Consider the following 26,372-nt stretch of genomic DNA (forward strand, 5'->3'; position numbering starts at 1 on the left):
AAAAAAAACAAAGAGCAGAGCTGCTTGGTGAGCAGTGAGCTGCTGGTTTAAGAGGAGAGATGACGTCAGAACCGTGACAGCTGGCTGTTGTGAATTATCCCCGTCAGACGCTGGGTGGTGCTCATGGCTGCCAGTACGCTGATAAAGAGTGTTCCACATGTGATCAGCTCCCACGTTATTTAAATCTCAAAGTGTTTATCAGCTGAGTGAAGTCTTCACTTCAACTGCTGCAAAGTGACTTGCTGCACGATGGAAACTGTTTCCAGGGGACACTAACACGTGATGCACACACATGCAGCCCCTGTTGCTGCCATGGTTTGATGTCAGGGTGGGCGAGGCCACAAAGGGTTAGTTAGTCTTTTTTTTCTATTTATACACTGCTCAGGCAGTGAAACTGAATTTCATTGCAAATAATAACAGATAATGTCAAAATAAGCAAGAAATACCCATAAGCCACAAACAGCAACAAGCACTTTTTCCTTCCTGTATGCATCACTTTTAGAGTTCCCAAAACAATATTTTTTTTGGTGTTGTAAGCTTCAGACATGCTTTTCCTAAATACTGCACATGTCATCAAGTTGGTGAAGATCTTTCTTCTTTTGCTTGTGTGTCTATTTGCATTTTTTCTTAACTTGTTGAGCTCTCAAGGCCACTGTACTGAGCAGTGCGGCTCACTTCTTTAAATAAGAGATGTGAAAACAGGATGACATCTTTATTCAGATTGAGTTTTCAAGGACCAAAAGCAAAGAATAAATCAAGTTGGTTTCAGTGATGTATCTTTGTAACATTATAGTGCTGTAATGGAGAAGAGATTCAACCATTCACATCCCAAACTGTAATAAATTATGAAAAGAAATGGGTTAGATTTTATGTGAAGTTTTAGACTTTATCTTTTGAGGAACAACCACCCTCTTTGCTTTTCATGTCGCTCTTATGGCAGTCCTCAAAGAATTCATTGCAGGCGACGGTCAGCACAGCAACCAGAAGGACAAACTCCTGGAAGTCCACCTGACCGTCCTGGTTCTCATCCAGGTCGGCCATGATCTTCTCCACCACCATCGGGTCCTTGGTGGCCTAAAACAGAGGCAACGTGATGAAAATCAAACCAAAGAAAGATCAAATCCTGACAGTAGGCAGGTTTTCATTTCAGATCTGCACTTCAGCGATATGTTGATAAAAACACGATGACTGCATTTCCATTGACTGTTGTTGTGCGGCTTCTCCTTTCGTGATAATATTCCAGTAACCATGGCCATGGATGTTGCACACTGCACTAGCCGTCATTATTTCCAATCCAAGGCCATATAGGCGAGTTGGGAGCTGATAGTCCACAATTTCACAGAGGAGTTTGTGGATTCAAAACTTCCAGAGGATCCACTCAATTTTTGAAGAGTTATGTGATGCAATAACAGCTATTGTAGCTCCTGTTACATCATGAGGGAGCCAGTTCCTACTGATAAACATAGCATCATGTGACTTGGATAAGCCAAAAAGTGTTTCCGTTTCAGTTTTGCGAAATATGGCCTTTTCAAATTGCCTGAAATACCACCTCATGCAAGTGTAAAAACTTTTTTGCGATAAACAGGAGGGTATTTGTAATTGATGCCTTTCCAATAGGCATATTTAACATTCGCAATTTCAATTTGTGCAAACTGGGGGTTAATGGAAACCCGCCTTGTGACTGCATTTAATAAATCTGTGGTTGTATCAACCCTGTGAAGATGAACAACAACAACAACAACTGCACCTTACTGGTGTAACATATATATTATGTCGTGCTGTAAATATTGTGAGGCGACACAAAACATTTGGTTACAGTAAACGATACTCACTGCCAGGAAATCAGCGAGTTCTCCCTGCAACAGGTTCTTCAGCTCCGCTTTGCTCAGCTTGTACTTGTCGCCTTCTTTTCCAGAATAAGAGTGGAACACATCGATGAGGCCCTCAATCGCTGTCTGCAGGTTCGACATTTTTAGATTCTTTCAGTCCCACAATCAACGCCTGGAAAAACAAATCAAGAGAATCACTGTTAAAAACACACTGAAGTCTTGAGGAAAATACCATTAAGCAATTTTATGTATTTCCACTGTGAAAACACAAGAAATAACTGAAGACAGGTTAGATGGGATCAATCAAAGAGTGTGATTCAGATGTGTGTGCAGAGGTCCAGCTCCCTTCGTCATCTCCATCAGCCCGAGTGCATTAGAAACGCTTGAGTGCAGCAGGATAAAAAGCCTTTCAGTGGGAGGCTGGAGAAAAGAAATCATTGCAGTTATCAGGTTGCCAAAGATGCAACTTTTTGGTGTTGTTAAAGAGCAGAGGGTGAGGAGGTTTGCTGAAGTTTTTGTGCACTGGCACATAGTTGATGCAACTTTTCAAAAGCATGAATTGGAAAGGAAATAAGTGAAAAAAAATACAAGACATTTGGCAGGCTTAGATTTGCCCTGAGCAACCATCACCTCAAATGTTTTCATCTCTGACGCTTCACTGCAGGCTGCACTGCAGGTTTCAGCTTAATTATGTTTCAGCTTCCAAGTTCATCAGCTGTCAACCTATCTACTTCTCTCAGCAGGACTGTTAATTTTATACAATGCAGGAAAAAAATCTGTCAAAACATTTCAAACTTGGTTTATTTGACAAAGTCCCACATTTACAAAACTTCATTAAAATTAATTTCTACTGCTGAGTTTTCGTAACAAATTGCAGGAAAGCAAATCCCAAAATGCCAAACTATTCCTTGAAAGAGAGAGTTAGATGAAAAGACCATACCAAAGCATATAGACAGGAAGGAAGGGGAAACCAATAGCCTAGCTCTCTGAAAAAAAAAACAAACCAGTAGTAGGGAAATGGACACACAGTCCTGTGATATTTAACTTTAAGTGGCTTGAGTATCTGTTATTGAGATTGATGCATAGGTTTCATACACAGCTTTTTCTTTTTGTTTATTGCACTTGGCCTCAATGTTTGTTTGCTTATATTTGTGCGATTTGTTTCGTTTAGTTCAGTTTTGTTTTCACATGTTTGAAATAAAGATTGATTTTCAAACACAGACGTGCCATCGGAATTTAGAAACAAAAGCGTACCTTAAAGATGACCGTATGCATGAATGTTTCAACACATTTTCAAGTCGGGACGTCAACGCAGGGTTAGAGGAAGGAGGCACATGGTAAGGTGTGGAAAAAAAAACATTCGGTTTGGAAGCAAACACTCGACTCCTGCATGAAAGTCCACCCCTCCTGCACACCCTATAGGGGCTCTCACACTCCTTATTAAGTCATTACTGCCTGCATTTCAACCTGAAGCCGTCCTGCCGAATTTCATGTGGACAGAAGAGGCTCTTTCCAGCCACGTTCTCAAGTGACGCTGCCCCTGCAGTTGTCTTCTTGATGCAGCAGCCGGTCCAGTCGTCTGCCGGCATATCATATCACTTTCAGCAGTTTTCACCTGATGCTGTCCAACAGCAGTTCATGCACATGTGAATGGTAGCTTTTGGCATCACGCTCTTTAAACAAAAGCACTCACAAAGCAGCACTATTTTCCAAGTTCGGCATAAGAGCAGGCTAAGCTTTCCTTAATAACTTCTTTAACAGTTACTAAGAAAATATTCGATATTACAGTTAACCCAAAAACAAATAACTTGTTACAGCCTTACCTTTGTTTTCTCCCCAGGATTCGTTTTCATAATGATCGGGCATGCACGACACAAAGGAGCATAGAAGTTTGGAAAATGGAAATGCCCATATGCAGCGATTGGAAATATTCCCATGACTGATTTCTTTTTCATGCACACGTGAAAGGAGCACATTTATGTCAAAATATCTGACAGAATCACAGGATTTTGGAATGGAAGGGGCTGTCTGTTTTCACTTTGTAATATTTGATTGTTAATCATTGAATCGATGCATTGATCCAGATTGTTGTATCATTACACCCACAGTCACTCATGAACGCAGCCATGAAACCAGATTTTGGTGGAACCTGTTGATATCTGTGCCACACTCAGTTTGAATTAGAATAAAAAAGTCGGAGGGACAGGTCTGAGTTGAACCAGTTTAAATATCTAACCTTACACCTGCCTTCACTATCAGACACCTGAGACACTGCTACAGGGGGGCTGAGCCATTTCATCTCCCACCCACATGAACCTGTGCAGGACAAAGGACGGACCTCCTGCTGGGCAGCCTGCACATCAAATACGCAAACCTCAATGTAGATCGAGGTTTGCGTTTCCTCCCAGGAGCTACCCGCTGCCTGCACGCTGCGGATAAACTGTTGGTCATGTTTCATCGTTTGAATATCTCCTGATTCTTATCTATGTGAGTAAATGAATAATGCAGAGCTGCAGTAAACCTGCTGCCTGAGAGAGAGAGCGGGAACAATCTGCGGTGAGAAGAGCGACATCACTTTCTGAAAGATGCGGCGCCACATTCCCTTAATTAGTCTCGATGATTGCCGTTAATCATTTATTCCCGCTGCGATCGGGGAGCTAATTAAAAGCCTTTGAATGTCAAATGCAAAGCTGCTGTTAATTAACTGATACTGAAACTAAAGCGCGAACATTTTTGGAAATGTTAAAAACCGGCAGCAGATGCCACTCAACGTCAAAATAATTAAATAAAAATAAAAACCATGTTTTTACGTCACCTCGCAGATGTGATGTTTTTCTCAAAGCGCCCTGTCCCTCTGCAGTCAAACAGACACACTCTAAAAACAGGAACTCACCTGAACAGTGATGCTACCAGGTGCAGGAGGAAGTGCCTTCAACTCTCATCTCATCAGTTATATGCCTCCTCTCACCTGTGTGCAAATTAATCACTATCAGATAAGCCCCTCCCCCTGGACAGCTGCACCTGCTGCACAGGTGAGCTACAGGGCCATAAAAGGCAGTCAGACACTTTTTGTCACCACTCATAGTTTTACCTCTTTATAGCAGGAGAAGCACAGCTGTTACTTTACACAGATAGTGACCATTTAGGTGTAGAACCCTGTTGTAGGTATTAATAGGTTTCTATTAATTAATTGAAATTGCTCAATGGAAACACCTCAATTATGAAGAACTCCCATTTATCACAATAAAGTTTTTGTGCTGGCATGAGAGAGTATTTCAGGTGATTTGAAAAAGCCAAATTTGGCTTTTCTAGGTCACATGATGCTATGGTATGTGCTTGTCAGTAGGACCTGGCTCCCTCATGATGCAGCAGGAGCTACAAGAGCTGTTATTGCACCAACTAACTTTTCAAAAGTTGAGTGGATCCTCTGGAAGATTTGAATCCACAATTCCTCTGTGAAATAGTGGACTATTAGCTCCCAAAATCCCTTATATGTTGCCGCTCCCACGTATAAGGGATTCCTTTCCATTATGGCTCCATAACACACCTACATGGCCTTGGATTGGAAATAATGAGGGCTGGTGCGGTGGCTGCAATAGAAATAAAGCTGCTAATGTTTTCAACATCCATCACCATGGTTACTGGGATGTTATCACCAGAGGAGAAGTCGCAGAACATCAATCAATGGAAACACAGTCATGTCACAATTGTGTTTTTTCTACATTTTGAAATTATGTGGAATGTGCAAATGTGGAATCGAAACCTGCCTAGTGATGGGTTTGGTTACATTTCTGTGTTGTTTTTCACTTTTCTTTTTCTTGCTAATTTTCAGTTTGTTTGTTTTGTATCTTTCTACTCTTTTTTGCTTGATTTTTTATGCACACTGTTTTAAACATTTACATTAGAGGGATTTATACTCTCTGTCTGAATATATAAACCATGTGTGCTGTACCATATACACATGTAGGCTGTGGATGCATATGCATATCCACATATTCAAAATATTCAATAAAATATTCAATAATGTCCATTCCCTACCCTTTATGTATCAAGTTTTGTTGTCCCTGATCTAAGCTGTTATATTTCTGTGGATGTACATTCAGAGCAAAACACTGTTGCGCAAAAATTCAGCCAATGAAGCAAAGTGACTGTTAACTGTCTACTGGCAAATAACACCCGAAACAGGAAAAGGAAGGCAGACTGTGTGCTGCCTGTGTTCATTTTATTAGGCCTCACTTATGTTTATTAGGTGTGACTAATGCTTTCCCGCAGCATCATTTGCAATTAAGGGAGTGATTATGCTTGAATGACACTGCAACTTGAGTAGCAATACAAATTAGGTGCAGGCCGGTAAACTGAAATCAGCCTTTCACCGAATGCAAACCATCGGGGTTGATTTACATCCTTATCTTCAGGTGACCATTAGAAAGGTTTTATGGATATTTGCATGCTGCAACTTAAAAATTAAACTGGTGCCTCATTTCTTAAAGTCAAAGTATATTTAATACAGCACTGTAAAAAAAGAGAAAGGTCAAAGGAGTCACAGTATGAGGTCATCTGAGAGTCTCCTTAGCTTTTCAGCATAGACGCACAAGTTAAAACCCCCCCACAATATTTCATATACAATATAACAGATAGGTGGATGGATGGATGAAAATCACATTAATTTCCCAGGTTTCAATGCAAAGTGAATGTCTTTTGCGAACTGGCATCCTCTTGAATCAAAGTGATGTTTCCTGGTTAAACATTTGGCTACATTATTAATGAAAACCTGAAACTTTCACAGATCAGAGATACATTTTCTCTTCTTGGTTTGAGTAGCAGGAAAGTAAAGATGAAACTCATTCTTTGACTTGATTAATTGAAACTGGATGTGAGAAAAAGAGCCTCTCAACTCTCTTTTGTGTGAGAAACCAAAGCAAGCATCTCTGATTACTGATCAGAGTTGGTCTAAATCAGCTGCAGAGAAGTGAGTGTGTGACAGCCATCCAACATAATCACACTTTAACTGTCATGACTGAAACAATTTGTATTTGTTAACCCAATAAGTACAAAATCAGTACAAGTCATTATAAATGTCCAGCTCTTTGCAAGTTATAAAAATGAGGCACTTACTGCATACAAAATAAACACGTCTGATTTGCATGTATAATTCTGCACACAACACGCTTAATACTTTAAAGAATTAACTCAATGCTAGCATACCTTTATTCAGAAAATGCATTTGTTACATAGTATATGTCTGTCTATCGGACAGAAACCAGAAAATTATAAGTTCAATGGTGTCATCTGCTGGCCATTTGCAAACTCTACAAACGGCCACATTGTTGATCTCAACTAGTTAAAGATGAAATGTTTTTAAGGTGTTGCACAATACTGACTTAAAACTTAAAGTGAAAGATATGAATTCATATGGAAAATAAAAAATGCTCTCAAGAAACATGAATCATTATGACACAAGTGTGAACTCAACTCAAATCCTTCAACAAAAAGAAAAACACACCACAAAGCTCTTTTTGATCTCCTACTGGAAAAAGCAACTTCACGGGTCTAATAGAAACAACTGAATCACATCAAAAAAAAACAGAAATAGACAAAGATGGAATGAGGATTTTCTGACTTTACACAAAAGAGTTAAGGAGCAGCCAACTTGTAACATTAAAAGATGTAAAGAGAGCCAGTTTCTATCATCCTTTCAGTGAGCTAACTAGTTTGTTATTTTGAAGTGCTGGAAAAAATCAATTTTTTTTATACACTATCACTTGTATGCTTAAAATAATTTCGAAAACAAAATAGGCTACGTTTTTATTTGAAGTTGTCAAATAACGCCTCTCTTGAAGTCATTTTGCCATTTTTAGTCTGATGTGTGCTTCCTGACTGAATGTGATGGTTTTTTTTAACACCTTACCATGCACCCCTTTTTGCCTAATCCCAACCATGTGCTTTTGTTGCCCTAACATAACCACATATTTTTTTTTTTTTTAATTGTAATCCCACCATGTGCATTTGTTAACATCCTGTCATCAGTATTGGCATCCCAGTTGCACCAAGATTTACTGGGGATTTAGATTTTTACATTGCCATTTAGGTTAGCTATTTTCCTTAAACATTAAGTATTCCTGTGAAGTACTGGTATCATGTGTCCCGTGTGGTGGCCTTTGACTTGGCTCTGAACCATCAGATCTGCAACACTCATGATCTCATATCTCTGAGGGCCAAACATGTAACAGAGAACGGTCCTTTCACAATGTGCCTCCTGTCACCACATCTTCCTGGCACCTCGCTTGTTATCCAGAGTGCAACATGGGAGATCTCATTTGAGCCGTTGAGTTTCTGGCCTTTCAGCGACTGTCAGCTGGGCACCCGGCCCGAGACGCTCAGAGGGAGAGCGGCGCAGAGGGCATCAGCCCGGCCCTTGGGGATAACATGACAGAATGCCATGGGCAAGCGGGGGATCATGTTTTTGTCATCATAATGAGACACTGGCTTTTGCTCCCAGCTTTGGCATAACCCACACAAAAGGTTAACTGAGTTCAGGCCTAAAGAAAATACTGAAAAAATCTTTATTCTCTAACCTTTTGGTCAAAATGCCACCACAGGAATGTGTCTCTGATTTAACAGCTCATCATTATTCCTCTTAATAAATTCGTTGTCAAGTGCTGCTTCTTTGTCTCTATTAGTGTTGTCTACTTCTGGCCTCCTGTCCTCAATGGGAGGTCCAATCACAGAAACACCCCCCACAGATGAGTTTCTGCTCTTCACACTGTGCTTCCCTTCTCGGGTGGTCGTCGGCTTGCCCAGGACACTTCTCAGCTGCGCCCAAAAGAATGCCTGCTGGTTGGGCTGCTGGGGCCACTCCAGGTATGTCTTGGTACTCAGCATCTTCTTCAGCTTGCAGTATTTGCTGGGCAAAGAACTGGGATCGATGGGCTCCTTCACCACGAGGATGACGTCACTGAAGGTCTTTCCCATGGCTCTCTGCTGAGCGAAGTACAGCTCATAGTTGCACCACTCGCTGTTAACGAAGTGCCGGGAGAGGACAAAAATAACCTAAAGATAGAGGCAAGGCAAATTTATTTCTCCAGCACAGTTCAGACCTACGGCAATTCAAAGTGCTTTACAGGGACATACAAATACATTAAATACAATATGAAAATATTTAAACTGCATTCAAACATTACATTACAATAAGTAAGAGTTAACAGTTAGAGTTAACAGTGAGCAAACCTGTCCCAAATGACCTGAGGGGTCTGCATACTTTGTGATGCACAAGTAAATCAGAAATATATTTAAGCCTGAGACCATTTGGTGCTTTATAGACAAGTAAAAGGTTTTTGAAATGTATTCTTCGACACATAGGAAGCCAGTGCGGTGAGTCAAAGACTAATGTATGAACTCCACGTTCTTGGTGTTAGTCAGGAGCATTTTGGATGAGCTGCAGCTGACTGTTTGCTTTTTTTACTTAGACCTGTGAAGACACCGTTGCAATAATCTGGCCTGCTGAAAATGAACACATGAACAAGTTTTTCTATATCTTGTTTAGACAAATTCTTTGGTTGTCGAAATTGAGGTCAGAGTCTGTAAGTGAACCAATATTTCTGGCTTGATTTGTAAATTTTGATTCAATTGATTCAAGGTGAAAACTGACTTCTATTCTCTTTGTGCCAAATATAGTTATTGAATGGACGTGCCAAAATTTGTTCACTTCACAAATTTTGGCACGTCCATTCATCAATCTGTTCAATGCACTCAGCAAATTTAAGGGACTGTAGTCTTATAGTGACACTGTTATGTAGAGCACCTGTCATCAGCATAAGATGTTAGAATTTTGGATAATCTAAGCAAGAGGGAGCATGTAAATGTTGAATAAAAGAGGCTCAGAGACCAGGAAAAGGAGGGAAAGGAAACATGTAGTACAATGCAATATTTTCTTCCACATATATGATGAGCTGTGCTCTGTATTTTTGTATTTGATTAATATTTTACCTTATGACTATTTTCGATGTTGTCAATGATGTTATCGATGATCCACCTCCCTGGCATGAAGTCCCTCTCATGAATACACAAACGATAGGGGTTCCTGTTGTTCTCCAAACAGGGCAAGAGCTGGTCTCTCACCCAGTCTGCATCAGAGTGGCTGTAGGATATGAAGGCATGATAAGCAAAAGTCCCTGGTTCCCCTGCCAACTTCTCCTTGTGAGCTCTGTATTTGGCCCTGATGATCTGATACGTGGCTTTAGTGTACCAAGGGAGGTCAAAAATATAACAAATCAGCATCAGTATCAGGATCACCGCTGCAGTGGTGGCAACACAGATGATGATGACGAGTCTGATGTCACATGCCACTTGACCTGGGAAGAATTTGGATACAACTGTGTTCAGCAAGGCCTCTGGGTGGTAACACCTGTAGTTCCAAGGCCAGTCTGTGAGGTTAACCTTCCCCTTTGAAACTGTGTCCTGGACAAAAGCGTGGAGCTCACAGGTGCAGTGGTAAGGATTATTCCCAGCCCTCAGCTGAGACAGTTGAGGCATGTCCTGGAAGGACGCCTTGCTAATGAGACCGAATGAGTTCCCATCCAAAGCTAGTGACTGCAGTGACGGACTTGTCCATTTAGATGGGATGAACTTGATTTTATTCCCACTCAGCAGGAGCTCTTTTAGGTTGGTGGCTCTCTCAAAGTACATCATATCCAGCTGGTCCAGGTTGCAGTTGGACAGGTCCAGGTAGTGCACTGTGGTGGGCAGACAGCGCAGGGCTTCACTCACAAACTGATTGTGATGAGCGATAAGACGAGTGATATTTTTCTGCCAAACGCAGCCCCGACTTTTTTCTGCAGATCCCAGTTTGTTGTTGCTAAAATCCAACACCTGCAGCTGCTGGAACTCCCTGGTTAGAGACGACAAGGCTTTCAGGCTGCTCAGTTCATTGGAGTTCATTTTGAAGGTGTGAAGGTTCGGCATGGTGCCCCTGTAATCACACTGTTGGTTGAAGATGTACTCATTCTGCAGTCGATTGTTGGAGACATCCAGAGACTCCACACCTGCCATCTCAGTCCAAGCATCACAAGGAACAGAGTTGAAGTACACGTGCTGAATAGACAGTTCCTTAATTTTGTTGAACCAGGTGAAGCGCCAGTCGAAACGCAGCACGTCAGGATTACTGATATACCTACAAGAAAAAAAAAATATTCGTAATGTTCTTTATGTGCACATGAAAGGCAAACAGTCATCCAAGGAGTTTGGTCAGAGTGATTTATCCTGGGAGGAAGGGCAAGTCCAGCTCAAAGAAAAAATGTCCTTTGCACTTAAGCTTCAAGAAAGTTTGTTACATGGCCAAAAAAATTTACCTTTATTTGACACTGACTACTAAACGTGATTGAAATTGTATGCAGTAGGTTAAATTGGCACTTTACAAACTGATTTTTATTTGTGGGAAAAACTGCGGGGTTTCTATTTTGCAAGATCTCAAATTTGCATTAGTTCTTATGATTGCAGGATCATGAATTCCTGGATGGAGTCAATACCTATTACTCAGTGAATACTTAATAATAATAACTTAGTAATAGATTAAACTTAAATTTATATGTAAACTCACAGCAGAAAACAGCAGAATTGATAGTTAAACTTCTTAACTGTATTGTGAAACATCATGATGCAGTTTCTTGTGACAAAAGCTAAGACAATATGCTATAGTTAATATGCAAACCTATATGCTATGTAGTTAACAAATGATGCTCCAAAATGAGGAGATACTTACCACAGATCCAACTTATCCAGTGCCAGCTCTGTAACGCTGGAACCTGCTCCGCTATCAACAAATGTGGGTGAACGGGCGAAGTCGATGTACTGGAGTCTCAACCACTTGATAGGGGCAACTTGTAAGTTCATTAAAGCCATCCTCAGGAGGTTCTCGTTGTATTTTCCTCTGTGAAAGATGAGCTGATGGGCTGTGATGTCTTTTAAACCCTGGAAAATGTCTTCCTCTCCCATGTAGTACATGAACTCAAAAAGGTTGCGGAACTGGATGGCGCTGAAGGTCTTGTTGGCAAGGTCTCGTAGCATGTGAGGGAGAGCATTGGGCAGCTGATCTATGGCCATATCAAAGCCCATCTGCTTTGTCTGGATGACCTCTAAACTTCCAGGCTCATAGTAACTCAGACTGGGGGAGCATTTGATAGCAAAGCCTTGTAAGACGGTGTCCTTCAGGGGCAGAAAATCGGCTTTCTTTAGACCCGCCACCAGAGGGCCGCCCATGGACAGAACCTCGAGTTTGGCAAATTTGGAGAAGCTGCCATCCAAAGTGGCGTGTTTGTAAAGGTTATTGGACATTAAAAGCTTTTTCAGATTCAGAAGAGGAGTCAGAGCCATGGCAGGAATTTCCTGCAGGGAGTTATTAAAGATGTCAAGATGCTCCAGCAGCTTGTTGTTTTTAAAGGCATCATTGTCAATGTGTGAAATGTTATTGTACCGCAGCACAAGGACGCGGAGCTGAGGGAGGCGGAGGAAGTCGTCAGCATGAACAGCTTGAAGTCTATTGTAGGAGAGATCTATGTCCTCCAGTGTGGATGGAAATTGTCTCCATGGGACACTGTCGAGCTGTCTTCCCAGACAGTCTGCAGAGTGGCCAGAGTTGTAGATGTGACAGGGTCCTCCGTCAGCGTTCGTGGTGCTGGTGGGCGAGGATGGAGTCGGAGAAGCGAGTGCCCCGAGGAGGAGAGCACTAAAATGAATCAATTTCCAAATCATCGTGACAGGCTTGCTAAGAAAAAAGAAAAAGGAGAGATTAAATGTTGGCATTTTATTGTTTTCAAACAAAAACGTGACAGAACATTGACCCAAATTGTTTTTGGAGGCTGGCGTTTCCTTTTTTGTTTTTCACATTAAACGGTTATTGCCTCTCTCCAGAGAGGCAGAAAGAACATTTTCTCAACTGCAAGTCTGAAATATTGGTACTCTTTCTGCTCATTTACGTTTTGTGACAGTCTCTTTTCTTCCAGTACATCTCAGAAAGAAATACTTTACTTTTTACTGTACTTTTTGTGCTCATTGCAATCATTCTAGTTTTCTCCTTTATTTCTCCGTACTTTCTGTGTTTTTTTTCATTTTCTCACCTCCATATTTAACTTATCTGCAAGCATAGAAATCCCCTAGAATAGAGGCAGAAAATTTCCACCTGAACGTGAAACGTTCTTAATCATAACAAAATAAGACATCGGTTGTTATGTTCGGATGACCCAAACGATTGGTTGACTGTGTTGGTTTCTTGGAGCTTGAGCATCTCGTAGTCGACCAAAGGACAATTCATGATTTTATCACCTCTTTATCACCTCTTTGCTTGACTATTGTATTTTTTGTAAGATCAGTCGTCACTACATCATCGACAGCTTGTACAAAATGCAGTTGCATCTTTGAACTGAAAAAAAAAACAAAACAGGACAACATAATGCCTCCCTCCACCAACGTCCTCTATGTTTTAGGATTTAATTTAAGTTTTTGTTGCTTGTTTTAAACCATATCTAGCTGAACTGTTGTATTTCACACTCCAGTTAGAAGCCATTAAATCAAATGCCCTTGGATATTCTCCAGGATACAGACACAAAAACAGTGGCAACTGAGCCTTTGTGGTGGCTGCTCCTAAATTCTGGAACCACTTTCCTCTTCAAATAAAGTCAGTTCAGACTTCAGAAACCTGAAAGTCACTGCTTAAGAGCCGCCTTTTATTGTTGGCATATAATTGATTTGAGCCTGACACCATTATTCAGCATTAAATAACCACCATTATTTTTACTTTTTCTTCTGTCTGTATTGTTTGCATCTGTATTCATCAGTTTTAAGTATCTTGTGCCTGTTCAGCATTTTCTTCAACTGTGGTTGCTTTTAAACGTGCTCTACAAAAAAAAGTTTGACTTGACCTGACTCTTTGAATTTTGCTGTGACCACAACACTACACCACTTCTCCGAAATGAGCTGGCATCTCGTTCCTATAAGATGCATGATTTCTTTTTTTCTTTCTGCAAAAAGTAGGAAAATTCCAACTTCCACTCAAAGAAACCCCAAATTACTAAATATAGATCTGAGAGACAGCAGAGAAATCAGGATGATAGAGACGTGATGTGATGGAGGAAGAGGCATCTTCATCTCTTACTCTCCCAGATCTTTGATCAATTTTCCATCACTTCCCATTAAATCAGAAATGTGCAGAATAATATTTAGACTGTACTACAGGGTAAGTGAACTCTGCAAGACGTGCAACAAACAACAGGCGGGATGTGCTCTTAGGCAACACAGAAAACACCAGTCATCCATATAAAAGAGACATTTTCATTGGTCCTTCACATATACAGCAGCACTCACAGTATCAGACACTGCAGAGTACTCACCCTCTCAGGACTAGTTTCCTGCTCAAGGCTGTTAATGCAGACTCTCTCTGATCCCCTGAACCTTTATTTATATTGCTGCTACGAGGCTACGCACTGTTTTGGTCCTCACGTGGAGGAGCAGTTGAACTTTATTACCCCCGTTAAACAAACAGTGTTAGTTTTTATCTCGTCCAGAAGTGACGTGTCTTGAATAAACATTTATGTCTGTGAGGATGTGGGCGGTGGAGAAATATATTGTTTCCTTGTTTGTTTTAGGTCATCTGTGGACAACCACCAGAGTGGGACATCTATACATTTAATTTAATTTAGGTTTGAATTAGAATGAGAACTGGAAATTGTTTTATAGCAGCTGCAGAAACACTGGTATCGAGGGGAGGATGGAGAATACTGTTTGTAGATTTTTTCAGATTTGATGGATCTCAGTATAATTAAACCTTTAACACTTGGATAGTTTTCTTGTGCCACATTCAGACGCCTTAAATGAGCATTTAAAGCTCTGAAACCGGAGAAAACTGGTTTGACTTCTTTAAAAAAAAAAAAAAACAGGAAAAAAAAAAGCAAGAAATGTCCTGCAAACTGCAAAAAAGTGACTAGGAAAGGGTTTAGTAACTGATATTACTTTGTAATTTAACACATAAAAAAACAAGGAATTTTTCTGCCTCATGAGCACTGAGGAGTGAGATAATTTGTGATGTTGAACGCCAGATTTTTCTTCCAACAGGTGTTCATTTCATACTCAGCCAATCACTCCTCATTCCTCTTAGGCCATCTCAATAACTCACTGTCAACAGATTTTAGAGACAAATACAAGACACCAAATGAACGATTTTATCCTCTCAATGAATGTTAACTGTGTCCTCCGTCTTTGACATCTAAACATTGTCTGTGTGAGAAAATAGCAGCCGTGATGCTGCTTCAACAAGGAAACCAGAGACACTCCTTGACTATCCGATCTGGTCAACAGTGGACACCTGTTCCTGGAAACTGACAGCAGATTAGATGCATACCAATAATATTGACTTAGTGAAACACCGTGCCTGTTGTAAAATGATGTTTAATATCATCCGGCAATAACAAAGCTTCCATAATCGATGCAGTTTTGTCTGTTTAAAAATCTGTTCACATTCGAGGCATTCAACTGATCTCAACTGTTATTGAAAATTATTATATTTAATTGTTTGAGTTTAGCATTCTAATGTGAGAGAAACTGTTCTTCAGTCTGTTTGACAAAACACAAAAAGTCAGAAACAAGAAAAAAAAAACAATTAGCAGACATAACATAAATCTTATATATTACAACTCTTTTGTAGACATGCATTGTAGACATGCAGTGTTGATTCAGTCATAAATATCTCACCTTGTCAGAACTCTGATGCATGTATGTATTTGTAATCTAAGACCACTGTTTTAAATTACGGGCCAAAGATTTCATCATGTTTCTTTGTCTGCAACAGCAGATAAAGATGACAATACATTACCCACAAAGAGTGGATAGTGTGTTGCAGGAATGCAGATTTGCAGAAACAATTGAAATGCTTTGCTGATGCATTCAGCGTCAACATTTGTGCCAGTTACATTAATGAGCAGCATTTCCTCCAACAAGGTCTCATCCCAACTCATCACATGTTGCCGCTCTGTTAGTGACCTTCTGCATCTGCTTATGACGTTTTAGGTATCCTTTTGTGTCAGCTGTTTATGTTAAAGTGATGCCAACAAATGCACTTGGTGAGATGAAGCAGCACATTTACATAACAGCTCATGGCAACCAACCGTTACAATGGTTAGGACATCCACCCGAAAATCTGCTGTTTGTGGTACATATCCACTTCCCCAGCTGCCCGCCATATAAATGCACTTGCATTTGTCGTCCTTCACCGTGTCATGCACACAACCAGTTTTGTCAGACCGTGTTCCTCAAGTGATGACGCCCATGCACATTGCGTGTGGCCCTGCCATCCGGCTGGCTTATAATGACAATGCCACCAGTTCTGTTCAAGCAGGTTCTCATCTGACATTATTGAGCCTTATTCCGGTTGGATGTGGAAAGTGGTTTTAGGTGTCACGCTCATACACCGAAAGCACTGACAGAGCAGCGCTATTTGATGAGTTTGGAGTGAGAACGGTTTCCTCATGTTAACAGAAAACATAACATAATTTGCTTAGGTTTCACACAAAATGTAATTGCTGATTCAAATTAGTTAAACATAAACTTATTTTCTAAGAGACAGAACTGTGGAGTCACAAGTCTCACAACCACGGTCAGGTCAAAGGTCAAAGCTCACATCTGCAGCTCTGATTGATGAACAATCTGACTTTAGCAAGAATCAAACTGCAGACTTTTTGTCACCAGCATACATCAGTTTGTCTCTCCAATAACCTTCAACCTGGTGAGTGCATCAAACTGAAGACTTTGAAGAAGACAAACACCTTTCATTCTTTATGGTCTCTTCTCTGTTTACAGTGCACCTGGTCATGATTCAGGTGAAAAAATGAAACCTGCCGCGGGTGAATTCTTCCGTTTGACGAGGTGACCAAGGTCAACCAAACCTTTGTGTTCCCAACAACATCCCCTGACCTCCTACTGGTTTGGTATTAACTTCCTGACAGAGTTTCTGTGTCAGGAGCTCATGTCAAGAATTCAGACTCGTATGTGTGTGTGTGTGTGTGTGTGTGTGTGTGTGTGTGTGTGTGTGTGTGTGTGTGCAGTTTCCGTCAGCCTTATCTCTTAAAGGAATGTGCACAAATATGCTGCAGGCTGCTTTTTATTTCTTCCTTGAGTGATCTCACTGCAGTCCATGTTGCAATCACCTCAGCCCCCACATACTCTAGACTCAACGTTACAGGCATGTAGATTTCTGGGTCATACAGTCTAAAACACAAACACATGAGGATAGTGTGTGCACACATAAGACATATGGCTCTTTTCCCGGTCAATGTTTTTCACGTGCTGATTGGCTGCTGCTTAGTTCATATAGTTTGAGCTGGAAAGACAATATTGAAATCCCCCAGGAGCAAGAGGAGAAGGAAAATATTTGTTTTCTCTGCAACCCAGAGATAGCTTTCACTCACCCTGTAATGTTTTGAATCTATAGACTGGAGGCTGCCTGGCAACAATGACACTGTTCATCTGTAGACGCAGTTCAACGAGTGTTGCAGCACAAGGATGCCAGCTGACACTAAACCTCCCTGAGTCAGTCGTGTGGTATGAAGGAGTAAACAACACGAACTGGAACTGTTTCAGTGTGACAGCAGGTCTCATTGTTTGACTCTGGAAGAAGATCAATGACTCACAAATTGCAAAAAGTGAGAGCTGATGTTGTGAAATCTTAAATTAGCACGCCATGCCGTTTATTAGGAAGCCAGTCATCCCTGCAGGAAACAGAAAGGGTTGTTTGGACTCAGGATGGACAGTTTTGTTTGAAAAATGATCAAAATTGAAGCAGCAGAACCAGACATTATCTACTTAATTCAGTACATTCTGATTCCATCACCTGTTTGTACAGCACACCTTGACTTTTTGGCCAAAAGCCCCAAAGGACACTCCACCAAGTGCAATCAAAGACAGCTTGGATAAATATATCCCCAAATAACACTGACTCAAAAACATAACTTAAGGCAATTAATCAGACTTTACGCTGCAGATTCACAAACAGCTTTACACAACTTCTTTTCACATGTGCATTTGTTCTCCTCAAGATGAGTAAACAGACTTTTATGAGTAAAAAGTTGAGCCCAGTATGCCCACACAGAGCTGAACTTAACAACCTGACTCTGAAATGTCATTAAATTGCTGTCACTATGGGTGGTATGTATATTTTTCTCAATAATTTCTATGTGTTGGATGTTGGAACAGTATATTAGCCAAAACTTTCTTATGGTCCAAATAATTTACTTTTTTAAACCTGAACAAAACAGCTTGATTTCTTTCAAAAACATAGGAGGACAGCAATGAGCAACTTGAAAAGAAAGGAAATGACGTAAAAATAAAAATACATTTTAAAAAAGCAAAAAATTAAAAACAGTATAATATATTCTGTATTATATTTTGAACATAAATTTCTATTTTTTCAATATCACTCTCCTTCTCCTTTATTAAAACATTTTCAGGCTGTTTTCCTCTCCACTTTTACCAGTATCTTGCAATTTGCTCATTGCCTTTTCACATGTTTTTGAAGAGCATTGATTAAACCTTCTTTTTTGAGTTTCAGAGGTTTAAAGACTTGTAAGGACACCTGAATGCAGCATGAGAAAAACACATCCAGATTTCAAAGGGTTAAAGCCAAGTTAAGGTCACAACAAGAGCACACTTCTGTCTCCTCCTAATTCACATCACCTGCACCTCGTCTATGCAAACACCTGAGCCTCATCAATGCAATCACCTGCTGTGGCCTATATAGGTGCGTCTCACCTTTCCTCTCCTGTTTGTCTCTCTTCTCTCGACACTCCCTCCAAACCCTGCTCTTCTTCTCTCCTCCCTCGCAGATGGGCAGCTCAGTTGCACTGTCCCCTTACAACAAGATGGTCCAAGACATGTCCTCTTTTAGATCATGCATATAATGTAGTCTTTGTTAGTGAGCAAGCTAATAAAAGAAATCACTGTGTTCAGGCTGAAGCTGCAGGATGAGGATGAGAAGCCAGCAAAGTGGTGCTCTGACGCTGAAACTGTGTAGTCTGTAGCAACACAATGCAAAGTCCAAGCAGCCTGCTGGGCTTCATGCTGTGAGCTGGTAGTCCTGCACTAAATTAGCAACCAGGCTGCGAACGAAACAATAAATGTCCCTATCATTGATTAAACTCTGATATCTCTCTGATATGCCGCGAATGGCGTCAGTCACAGAAATAGAGCTTTGAGCTCACTGGATGATATTTACCCAGCAGTCAATAGTCGGTGGCACACAGCTCTTTCATTGAGTTGAAAGGACTGCGCCCTCCACTTCTGTATGACACGTTCATCCAGTGAGAGACTGTTTTCACCAAGAAATGTTCTTCACTGACGATGATACGTGTTCACATGCTGCATTCACAGGTGTTTCTAGGATTTAAGGACATTGGAGGCCTCTGTAGGAGGGATTCTGTTTTTTTGTTTTTTCCTCTTGATATAGAAAAATATATTTTAAAGCTTTTTTTATGCACCCCAGCATCTTATTTGCACTTAAAACATTTTTTTTTATACTTTTCAGATTATTTATGCATCATGAACTTTGCAACCACTATCATTAAAAATGACAGGAAATTACTTATTTATCTATTTTTAATGTTATACTTCTACTTATATTGTACTTTTTACTGCACTACATTTATTCAACAGCTTTAGTGACTTTGGAGACTCAGATTATGATCACAGAATATAATCAAACTAATCAGTAATACGTTATTTTAGAATGATGGATCCAGCAGTTAACCCTTTGAAACTTGAGCAAATTGGTTTCTATTAAAAATATTTGGCAATGATAATGAAAAGATTATTTTATATTAGGTTTTAGGGCTTAAATGCATGAATGGCCTGACAGATTATTGGGCCATATAGATATATATTTAGATCAGGGCTATTGAAAAAACATGTTTGGCTAAAGCCTCGGACCCTGAGGGCCAGAAAGTGCCACTGCTGCACACAAACACAGCTGGACACTCAGGTTGTCCTGTCTGTCCTCCACAGAAACATAGTCTCCATAAGTATAAGTTCTGTGATTGTTGATGCCAAACATCAAGTGATCTCTTCCTTTTCAAAACCACAAAACTATATTCCCACTCACACCTGGCGCTGTCTCACCACAGATACAGTTCCTGTTATTTGTTGTTGTCAGGGTTTTGATATATCCCACCGTCTCTAAAGGCTTCCGCCGCCTTCAGCTGCAACATCGAATTGATGAAATCGATTATAATCGATCATAAATCCATTCATTGTGTCGCACAATTATTACATCACTGGTTGTGTCGCGGCATTGTTTACATCACATGCAAACGGGAGCAGTGGAGAAGGGTTGATGCAACTAGATACCCCTATGAATATGTATAGATGTACTACACCGGCGGAGACACCGGCACAGACACGGGGGGAGAATGAGAGCGAGAGCGGACAACAGCAGAGACACCGGCTAATAATCAGAGTGGAATGGACACTGACGGGACAACCATGGAGACATCGGTGGAGAATGACAGCTTAGCAGACACCAGTGAAGACACCGGCGGAGACACCGACAGAGACACCAGTGGACAATGAGAGTGCAGCAGACACCGGGGGAGACACCAGCGGAGAGTGACAGTGGAGCAGACACCGGCACACACACCGGCAGAGACACCGGCGGAGACATCGGCAGACAATGAGAACGGAGTGGACACCAACAGGACAACTGTGGAGACATGGGCGGAAAATGACCTAACGTTTATCAACAGCACTGTAGCTAACGTGACATTTCCTGGCTTATATCTTACATTAGCCAGAAATAATTTGTTCACTGTTAATTTCTCCACCTTTGTCACTGTGATGCCACTCCACGCTGTGAGGAATAAACTTTTTCTCCACTTCTTTAAGAAGAGAATCTCTGCGGAGTCACACTTCTGAACGGGAATGTGCAGACAGATCGTAGACTGTATGTAAAGACACAGATATTATATACAGTCTATGAGACGGATAAACTGACAAAATCTGACAGAAACTACACGCTGCTGTGATTGGCTGATTCTGCTGTGAGCATTCGATGAGGTACGGCGGAGATACGCCTGCTTCCCTCCGGATGATCCATTGTAGCATCAACTGTGGAGAAGCGGTAGTTTTGAGGAGGCATGGCGGAGGCAGAGAGAACGTTTCATATGGAAACTTCGAAAAAATAATCAACTTATTAATCAATTATCAAAATAATGGTTAGTTGCAGAAATGAATTTAATTTATGTTGCTCAAAGCACTGATTTTTCTTAATTTAAAAAAGCTGCTTTTCCTCCCAGAGACAGTGTCCTCATGTCTCTGGATAAACTGCAGGACATGCTGTCAGCAGTTTTCATTGGAACTATTATTTGTTATAAAACAGATTTAATGAAATCTCTCCACAGCAAAGAGAGGCTGATGAAATGTCTCGCTAAAAACCTCGATAAATGAAACCAAAGCTCTCTGCATAAATGCTAACAGGAAAGTTTAAAAAAAAAAAAAAAACAAAGTGAAGTTTACCTTTAACCATTTGAAACTTGGATTGACATCTCTTCTTGAATTATTTATATGTCTAAGTATTTAAACCTTTGAAACTTTGAGCAAATTAGCTTGCTTTTTGTTGAAAACATTGGAAAAAAGGCAATGAGCAACTTAACAAAAGGTGTTCCATACATTTTTAAGAAATTAGAAAAAAAAAAATTTTTGAAAAAGAATGTAAAATGTCCCAAAAAACCAGACATAATTATCTTAATCTTTCAAAATATTAGAGATGAAATATTACAGAATTATTCTTATTATTTCTTAAGCACATTTCTTACTGGTCATTTCCTTGATGCTGTTTGATTTTATTTAAATTTAAATTATTTTTGTTGTTTTTTTTGTTTTTTTTGCTCATTTATTTCTTATACTTCTTTGTACTAATGTTTGGATAATTTCTTCCTAAGTTGCTTATTGCCTTCCTCTCATGTTTTTGAAAGAAATCAAAAGTCCATTTGCTCTGGTTTTAAAGGGTTAAACGTGCACTATGCAACCTTTTCACTGCAAAAAGTATAAATGGACTTCTCTGACTCTTCATCTGCTGCAGATGGGAACGGAGAGGGCAGGACATCATATTTCATGAGAATGTTAGGAGTCAAACCCCAAAAGTGAAATTATAAACCTCCTGAGTCTGCTATTAAAACAATTTCCCATCTGTGTCCTCAAGTCACTGAAAAAAAGCAAAGTCACAACATCAGACTTTCGGACATCACAGAACTTTTTCTGTGCAGCAGATATTTCACAGCAGGAAAATCACAGTGTGACTAATAACTCTAAAGTTACTGGTGTCATTTCCAGCATCTGACATGTCAAACTGGTGCGACTGCTAACAGCGCTACCTTTAATTCTGTTTGGTTGTTTTAGCTCAAGGGCTCCAGAGTCACACATGCTGACTCATGTTTACAGCTTATTGCTTCACTTTACCGGAACAGAGAGCTATTTATGACTTAGTTCACTTTTGTTTTGTCAGACATGACAAGACGAAATATTCACTGAGAGAAAAGGCTTTTTACACTGGACACCAGCTGAATCACGAGAAGAGGATATGCATCGTTTGTTTCTGCAAACCACAGACATGTTGCATTATGTTGCATATGAATCATCTTAAAATTCCTTTTTTAATGGATTTTTGTTTTTTTACCTAACAGCAAAGTGTTTCTCCATATTCTGAAAGACATCTCAGATAAAAAAAAGACAAAAACTAAATAAACAAAATTAAATAAAATAATAATAATAATAATAATAATATAATAATAATAATAATAACAAAAGAAAAAGAAAATAAAGGAAAAAAAACGCATTTTTTTTTAGCCAAGTTGCTGATGGATTTTTTCGTTGTTGCAATTTTTGATTTTTTTTTTTGTACAAAACCGTTTACTTTTAATGTATCTGCTACATAATAACAAATAAATAAAACATATCTGTAGTTTGCATAAAAGCACAATGCCAACATTTATTCTTATGATTAGATTGGGAACACATGGGGGGTCATCTATTTTCTCTCCAACTTAATGTTTTTGTTTCGGGGACAAAAAAGAGTCATGTAGTCACGAAGTAACAATAGTTTTAGGGCTTCAAAATACAGAGAAGTCTTTCATTCACAAAAATCAGAATAATGCTATACTTGACCTACAAAAGAGAACAATGCTGAGCACAGAACAATGTATAAGTGTGATTCGAGACTCCACCTCTACACCATTATCCCGTGATCTGTCCTGCATGCCAGTGAATTAGTCATAAATGAATGAGTAACACCGACACAAGTGGAGCCGAGCATCTGCCTTTTCTCTGCTCAATAATATCAAACTAATATCAGACGAACCCAGCAAACAGGTGGTCGCTTTCACACTCAAGAGGATCACTGGTCCGACTCAAACTGAGAGTCTGGGAGTCACTTCCCATTGAGCTAGAGTGCGGCTCTTTGAGTTGAAAGCATGTAAGTGACCACAGCAGCTCACCGGCCACATGGCACCAAGAACTGAGAGATAAAACGGGAAGACTGAAAAGCTGGTTTGTTCAAAATGACCTTTAAAAATACAACATAAACAGAAATGCTGAAGAACTTGGATAAACAACAATGTGCAGCATGAAAAAAGTTTGAAAAAGATCTAAGTGGGCAAAACAGCAGCAGGAATTTGTTGACTTCTGTACACAAACAAATCCCTAAAAAGCCTCGGACACAACTTCTACTCTCTCATAAAACCCACAGCTTGAACTCAACCAAAATATTTACAATATCAGTACCCCACACTGTTACAGAAGAAACTCAACAGATTCTGTGAAGAACTTGAGTTGTGTGTATCAAATTTCCATCAAATGGATCCGATATTTCGGAAGATATTTCAGTCCAGAGCAAAGTCATGAACTGACAACTGAGCAGGAACACCCATCAGTGAGCTGCGCCACATTTACCAGTTTAACCTGTCTTTCTCTGCAGGATTAACATGATGTGATATTTTGTGGATTTGACGTACAGTAGGTTCAAACTCAGAACCCCAAAAAACAAACAAAAAAAAAAAATCTGGGAAGAGAGCCTGAAAAAGCTGCACTTTTCGTCCCCGCTCATTACCATCACTGAAGGGCCCTTGAGTGAAGCTGTCAACCCCCAATTACTGGAGTGGAGCTGCTCAGTGGCCGACAGATAACACAGCGGTTCAAAGACTGTATCTCGTGTGAAATGACACTAATAACTAGCCAAGCCTGAAAAGTGTGAGATGAGTAATGAATTAATTGTTAGGATCATCCTCTGAAACTTCTTCTCAGCTGACGGCCACGTCATCAGAAGCTGATATTTGGTCGATTTTGGGTTGTGAAGCCATGTGATAAAAATTCAATGTCAGGACAACATCTAATGCCATAAATGTGACGTAAAATATGCTGAAGACAGATATTGTTAATATTTTGTTGGTGTTACATTGTGTTATAAAATAACCAAAATCCAACATCTTTAAAATGTGTCATGCCATCATTAGCTTGAACAGTGGTGTAATGTTACAAAGTAGTAATACCTTGTTAAAGTATTTAAGCTTTTTGGGGGAGTATGTGTACTTTACATTTTTTATATTTCTGTCTATTTTCACTTTCACTCCACTACATTTAATTTCCTAAATAATATGTATGCTGTTATTCTTTATGAATGAATGAAATAAATGAATGAAATAGAAGGAAAACTCAATTTTGTTTTTTAAATTTTAAATTAAAAAAAAAATAAAGACCGAGTGTAATGTATGCTCCATATTCAAGGTGGCGTATGTTGTGAAGAAGTATACTTCATAATTCTTCGAATTCTGACCACTTGCTTTCCATTAACAGTATTTACTTATACTTTTACTTTTAATACTTAAATCATTTTAAAACTAAATGATATTATTCTACATCAAGATCAGTGGTGGATTAAGTACCCCTTAAGGTAATACTTGAGTATAAGTACTGATATATTTCCAGAAAATGACTTATGTATAAGTCAAAGTGACCTATTAGAATATCATTTGAATAAAAGTCTTAAAGCATCTGATATTTACTTGAGTATCAAAAGTAATTTTATATTAAGGTTTGGATAACAAAACCCAATGTCATAATGCAAAATGCCATAAGATTAACGTCCATACAACATGGGATTTTTATATTTTCACACATTTTAACAAATCATCAGCCCGATTTTCTATCCAATTAAGAGTCTAATGTCTTTCTGACATCATTGTGACATCCACCACTAGGTGGGTTAACTTCCGTTTTCTGATTTGTGGGTGTGTTGAAATACGTTTCTGAGAAGGTAATGACTGATCTTGGGTTGTTTTGTAGATTGTATCTTATGTAAAAAGTGGAGTCATCAGCAAAAAGGGGAAGCACATGATGGTGACACACGTTCTCTAACCCTGACAGATGAACTCAACAGTCAACAGGAAAGATAACTGATACAAGTTTGCAGCTTGAAAGTCATATTTTGCAGTTAAAGTCAAAACTACAACACAGTTTGACAAAATGCAATAAAAAATAGCAGGTTTAAAACAAACAATAACAACAACAAAACATCTCTCTCTATCAGACTGTGTGTCAGATTTCTGGCCAGTGATGACTGAGTGATGAAAAAGGATGGTAAAAGTTACCTGTATATCAGATTTAATAAATTTTAGTCAAGTTTGTTGCAGTTTAAAAGTCAAAACAACAATTTAAAAACAGAAAATTAAATAAATAAAAATCTTCACTCACCCCGAGATGGTCGGTCAGATTTCACTTCTTTGCCGGTTTGATTTTTCACAACACATTTAACCTGTGTGGTGTGTTAGACGCTCTGTTAGAAGTGACTCAACCCTGTATGAGTTAGCATGTGCCAACTCCGTCAGCCCAAATATTTCCCCTCTCTCTCTCTCTCTCTCTCTCTCTCTGTCTGCTTGTGTCTGGAGAAGCTCCACAATCTGACTTTGCTTTTTTGACAGAAAAACAACTTTAAGGCAAACATGAGAGGAAAACTGTCACTACATTAGGAGATGTTTTTTAAATTTTATTTTTTATATATATATATATATATATATATATATATATAGAGAAGCAGAGAGAGAGAGAGAGAGAGAGAGAGAAAGAGAGAGAGAGAGAGAGGCCTTGGAGAAAGACTTGGTTTCATCAGTCCAGGTTTTGAGTTATGAATTCCTGCCTTCAAACCAGGAAAAACAATTTAATTTGTGCTGCTCAAAACATAAACAACTGACGTTAAAACTTTTCAGCAGCAACACGTCTGACAGGTGTGGGGAGGATGAATTATAGTGGGTGGAAAATAGTTGTGGCTGAAAAAACAGCTGAAAAAAGAGACAGAATAAAAAGAATTGACGGGGATATTCATTCTTGCCGCTTTTTATGCTTCACGGTATAATTTTATCAATCCGAACTGTCCACATAACATCTCTGTATTGTATTTGCTGATGGCAGAAAAATCGGCAGCTTTTCTTCAGTTGATGTCGCTGTAGAAAGAGGGAATCTTTTGGAACA

At 39.6% G+C, this 26,372-nt stretch overlaps 2 protein-coding genes across 4 annotated transcripts; both read right to left on the reverse strand.

Moving 5' to 3' along the window:
- Nucleotides 1-696: 696 nt before the first annotated feature.
- Nucleotides 697-4,817, reverse strand: s100a1 (S100 calcium binding protein A1). 2 transcript variants are annotated; one of them, XM_042490825.1, is made up of 3 exons: nucleotides 4,723-4,817; nucleotides 1,833-2,001; nucleotides 697-1,074 (listed from the first exon to the last, which is right to left on the reverse strand). In XM_042490825.1, exons 2-3 carry the CDS (start codon nucleotides 1,968-1,970, stop codon nucleotides 880-882), a joined length of 333 nt encoding a protein of 110 aa, XP_042346759.1. In that variant the 5' UTR covers nucleotides 1,971-2,001; nucleotides 4,723-4,817; the 3' UTR covers nucleotides 697-879. The 2 variants fall into 2 exon arrangements, with proteins under 2 accessions (XP_042346759.1, XP_042346760.1); XM_042490826.1 differs by lacking the exon at nucleotides 4,723-4,817 and adding an exon at nucleotides 4,645-4,714.
- Nucleotides 4,818-7,777: 2,960 nt separating this feature from the next.
- Nucleotides 7,778-25,688, reverse strand: tlr18 (toll-like receptor 18). Of its 2 annotated transcripts, none has more exons than XM_042490820.1 (4): nucleotides 25,599-25,688; nucleotides 11,587-12,584; nucleotides 9,816-10,998; nucleotides 7,778-8,879 (listed from the first exon to the last, which is right to left on the reverse strand). In XM_042490820.1, the coding sequence occupies exons 2-4, from the start codon at nucleotides 12,573-12,575 to the stop codon at nucleotides 8,412-8,414; spliced, it is 2,640 nt and encodes an 879-aa protein (XP_042346754.1). In that variant the 5' UTR covers nucleotides 12,576-12,584; nucleotides 25,599-25,688; the 3' UTR covers nucleotides 7,778-8,411. The 2 variants fall into 2 exon arrangements, with proteins under 2 accessions (XP_042346754.1, XP_042346753.1); XM_042490819.1 differs by having other exon boundaries at nucleotides 11,587-12,588.
- Between the last annotated feature and the right edge of the window lie 684 nt (nucleotides 25,689-26,372).

This window comes from Plectropomus leopardus, chromosome 7 (assembly GCF_008729295.1).
Source record: "Plectropomus leopardus isolate mb chromosome 7, YSFRI_Pleo_2.0, whole genome shotgun sequence".
Classification (NCBI taxonomy): domain Eukaryota; kingdom Metazoa; phylum Chordata; class Actinopteri; order Perciformes; family Serranidae; genus Plectropomus; species Plectropomus leopardus.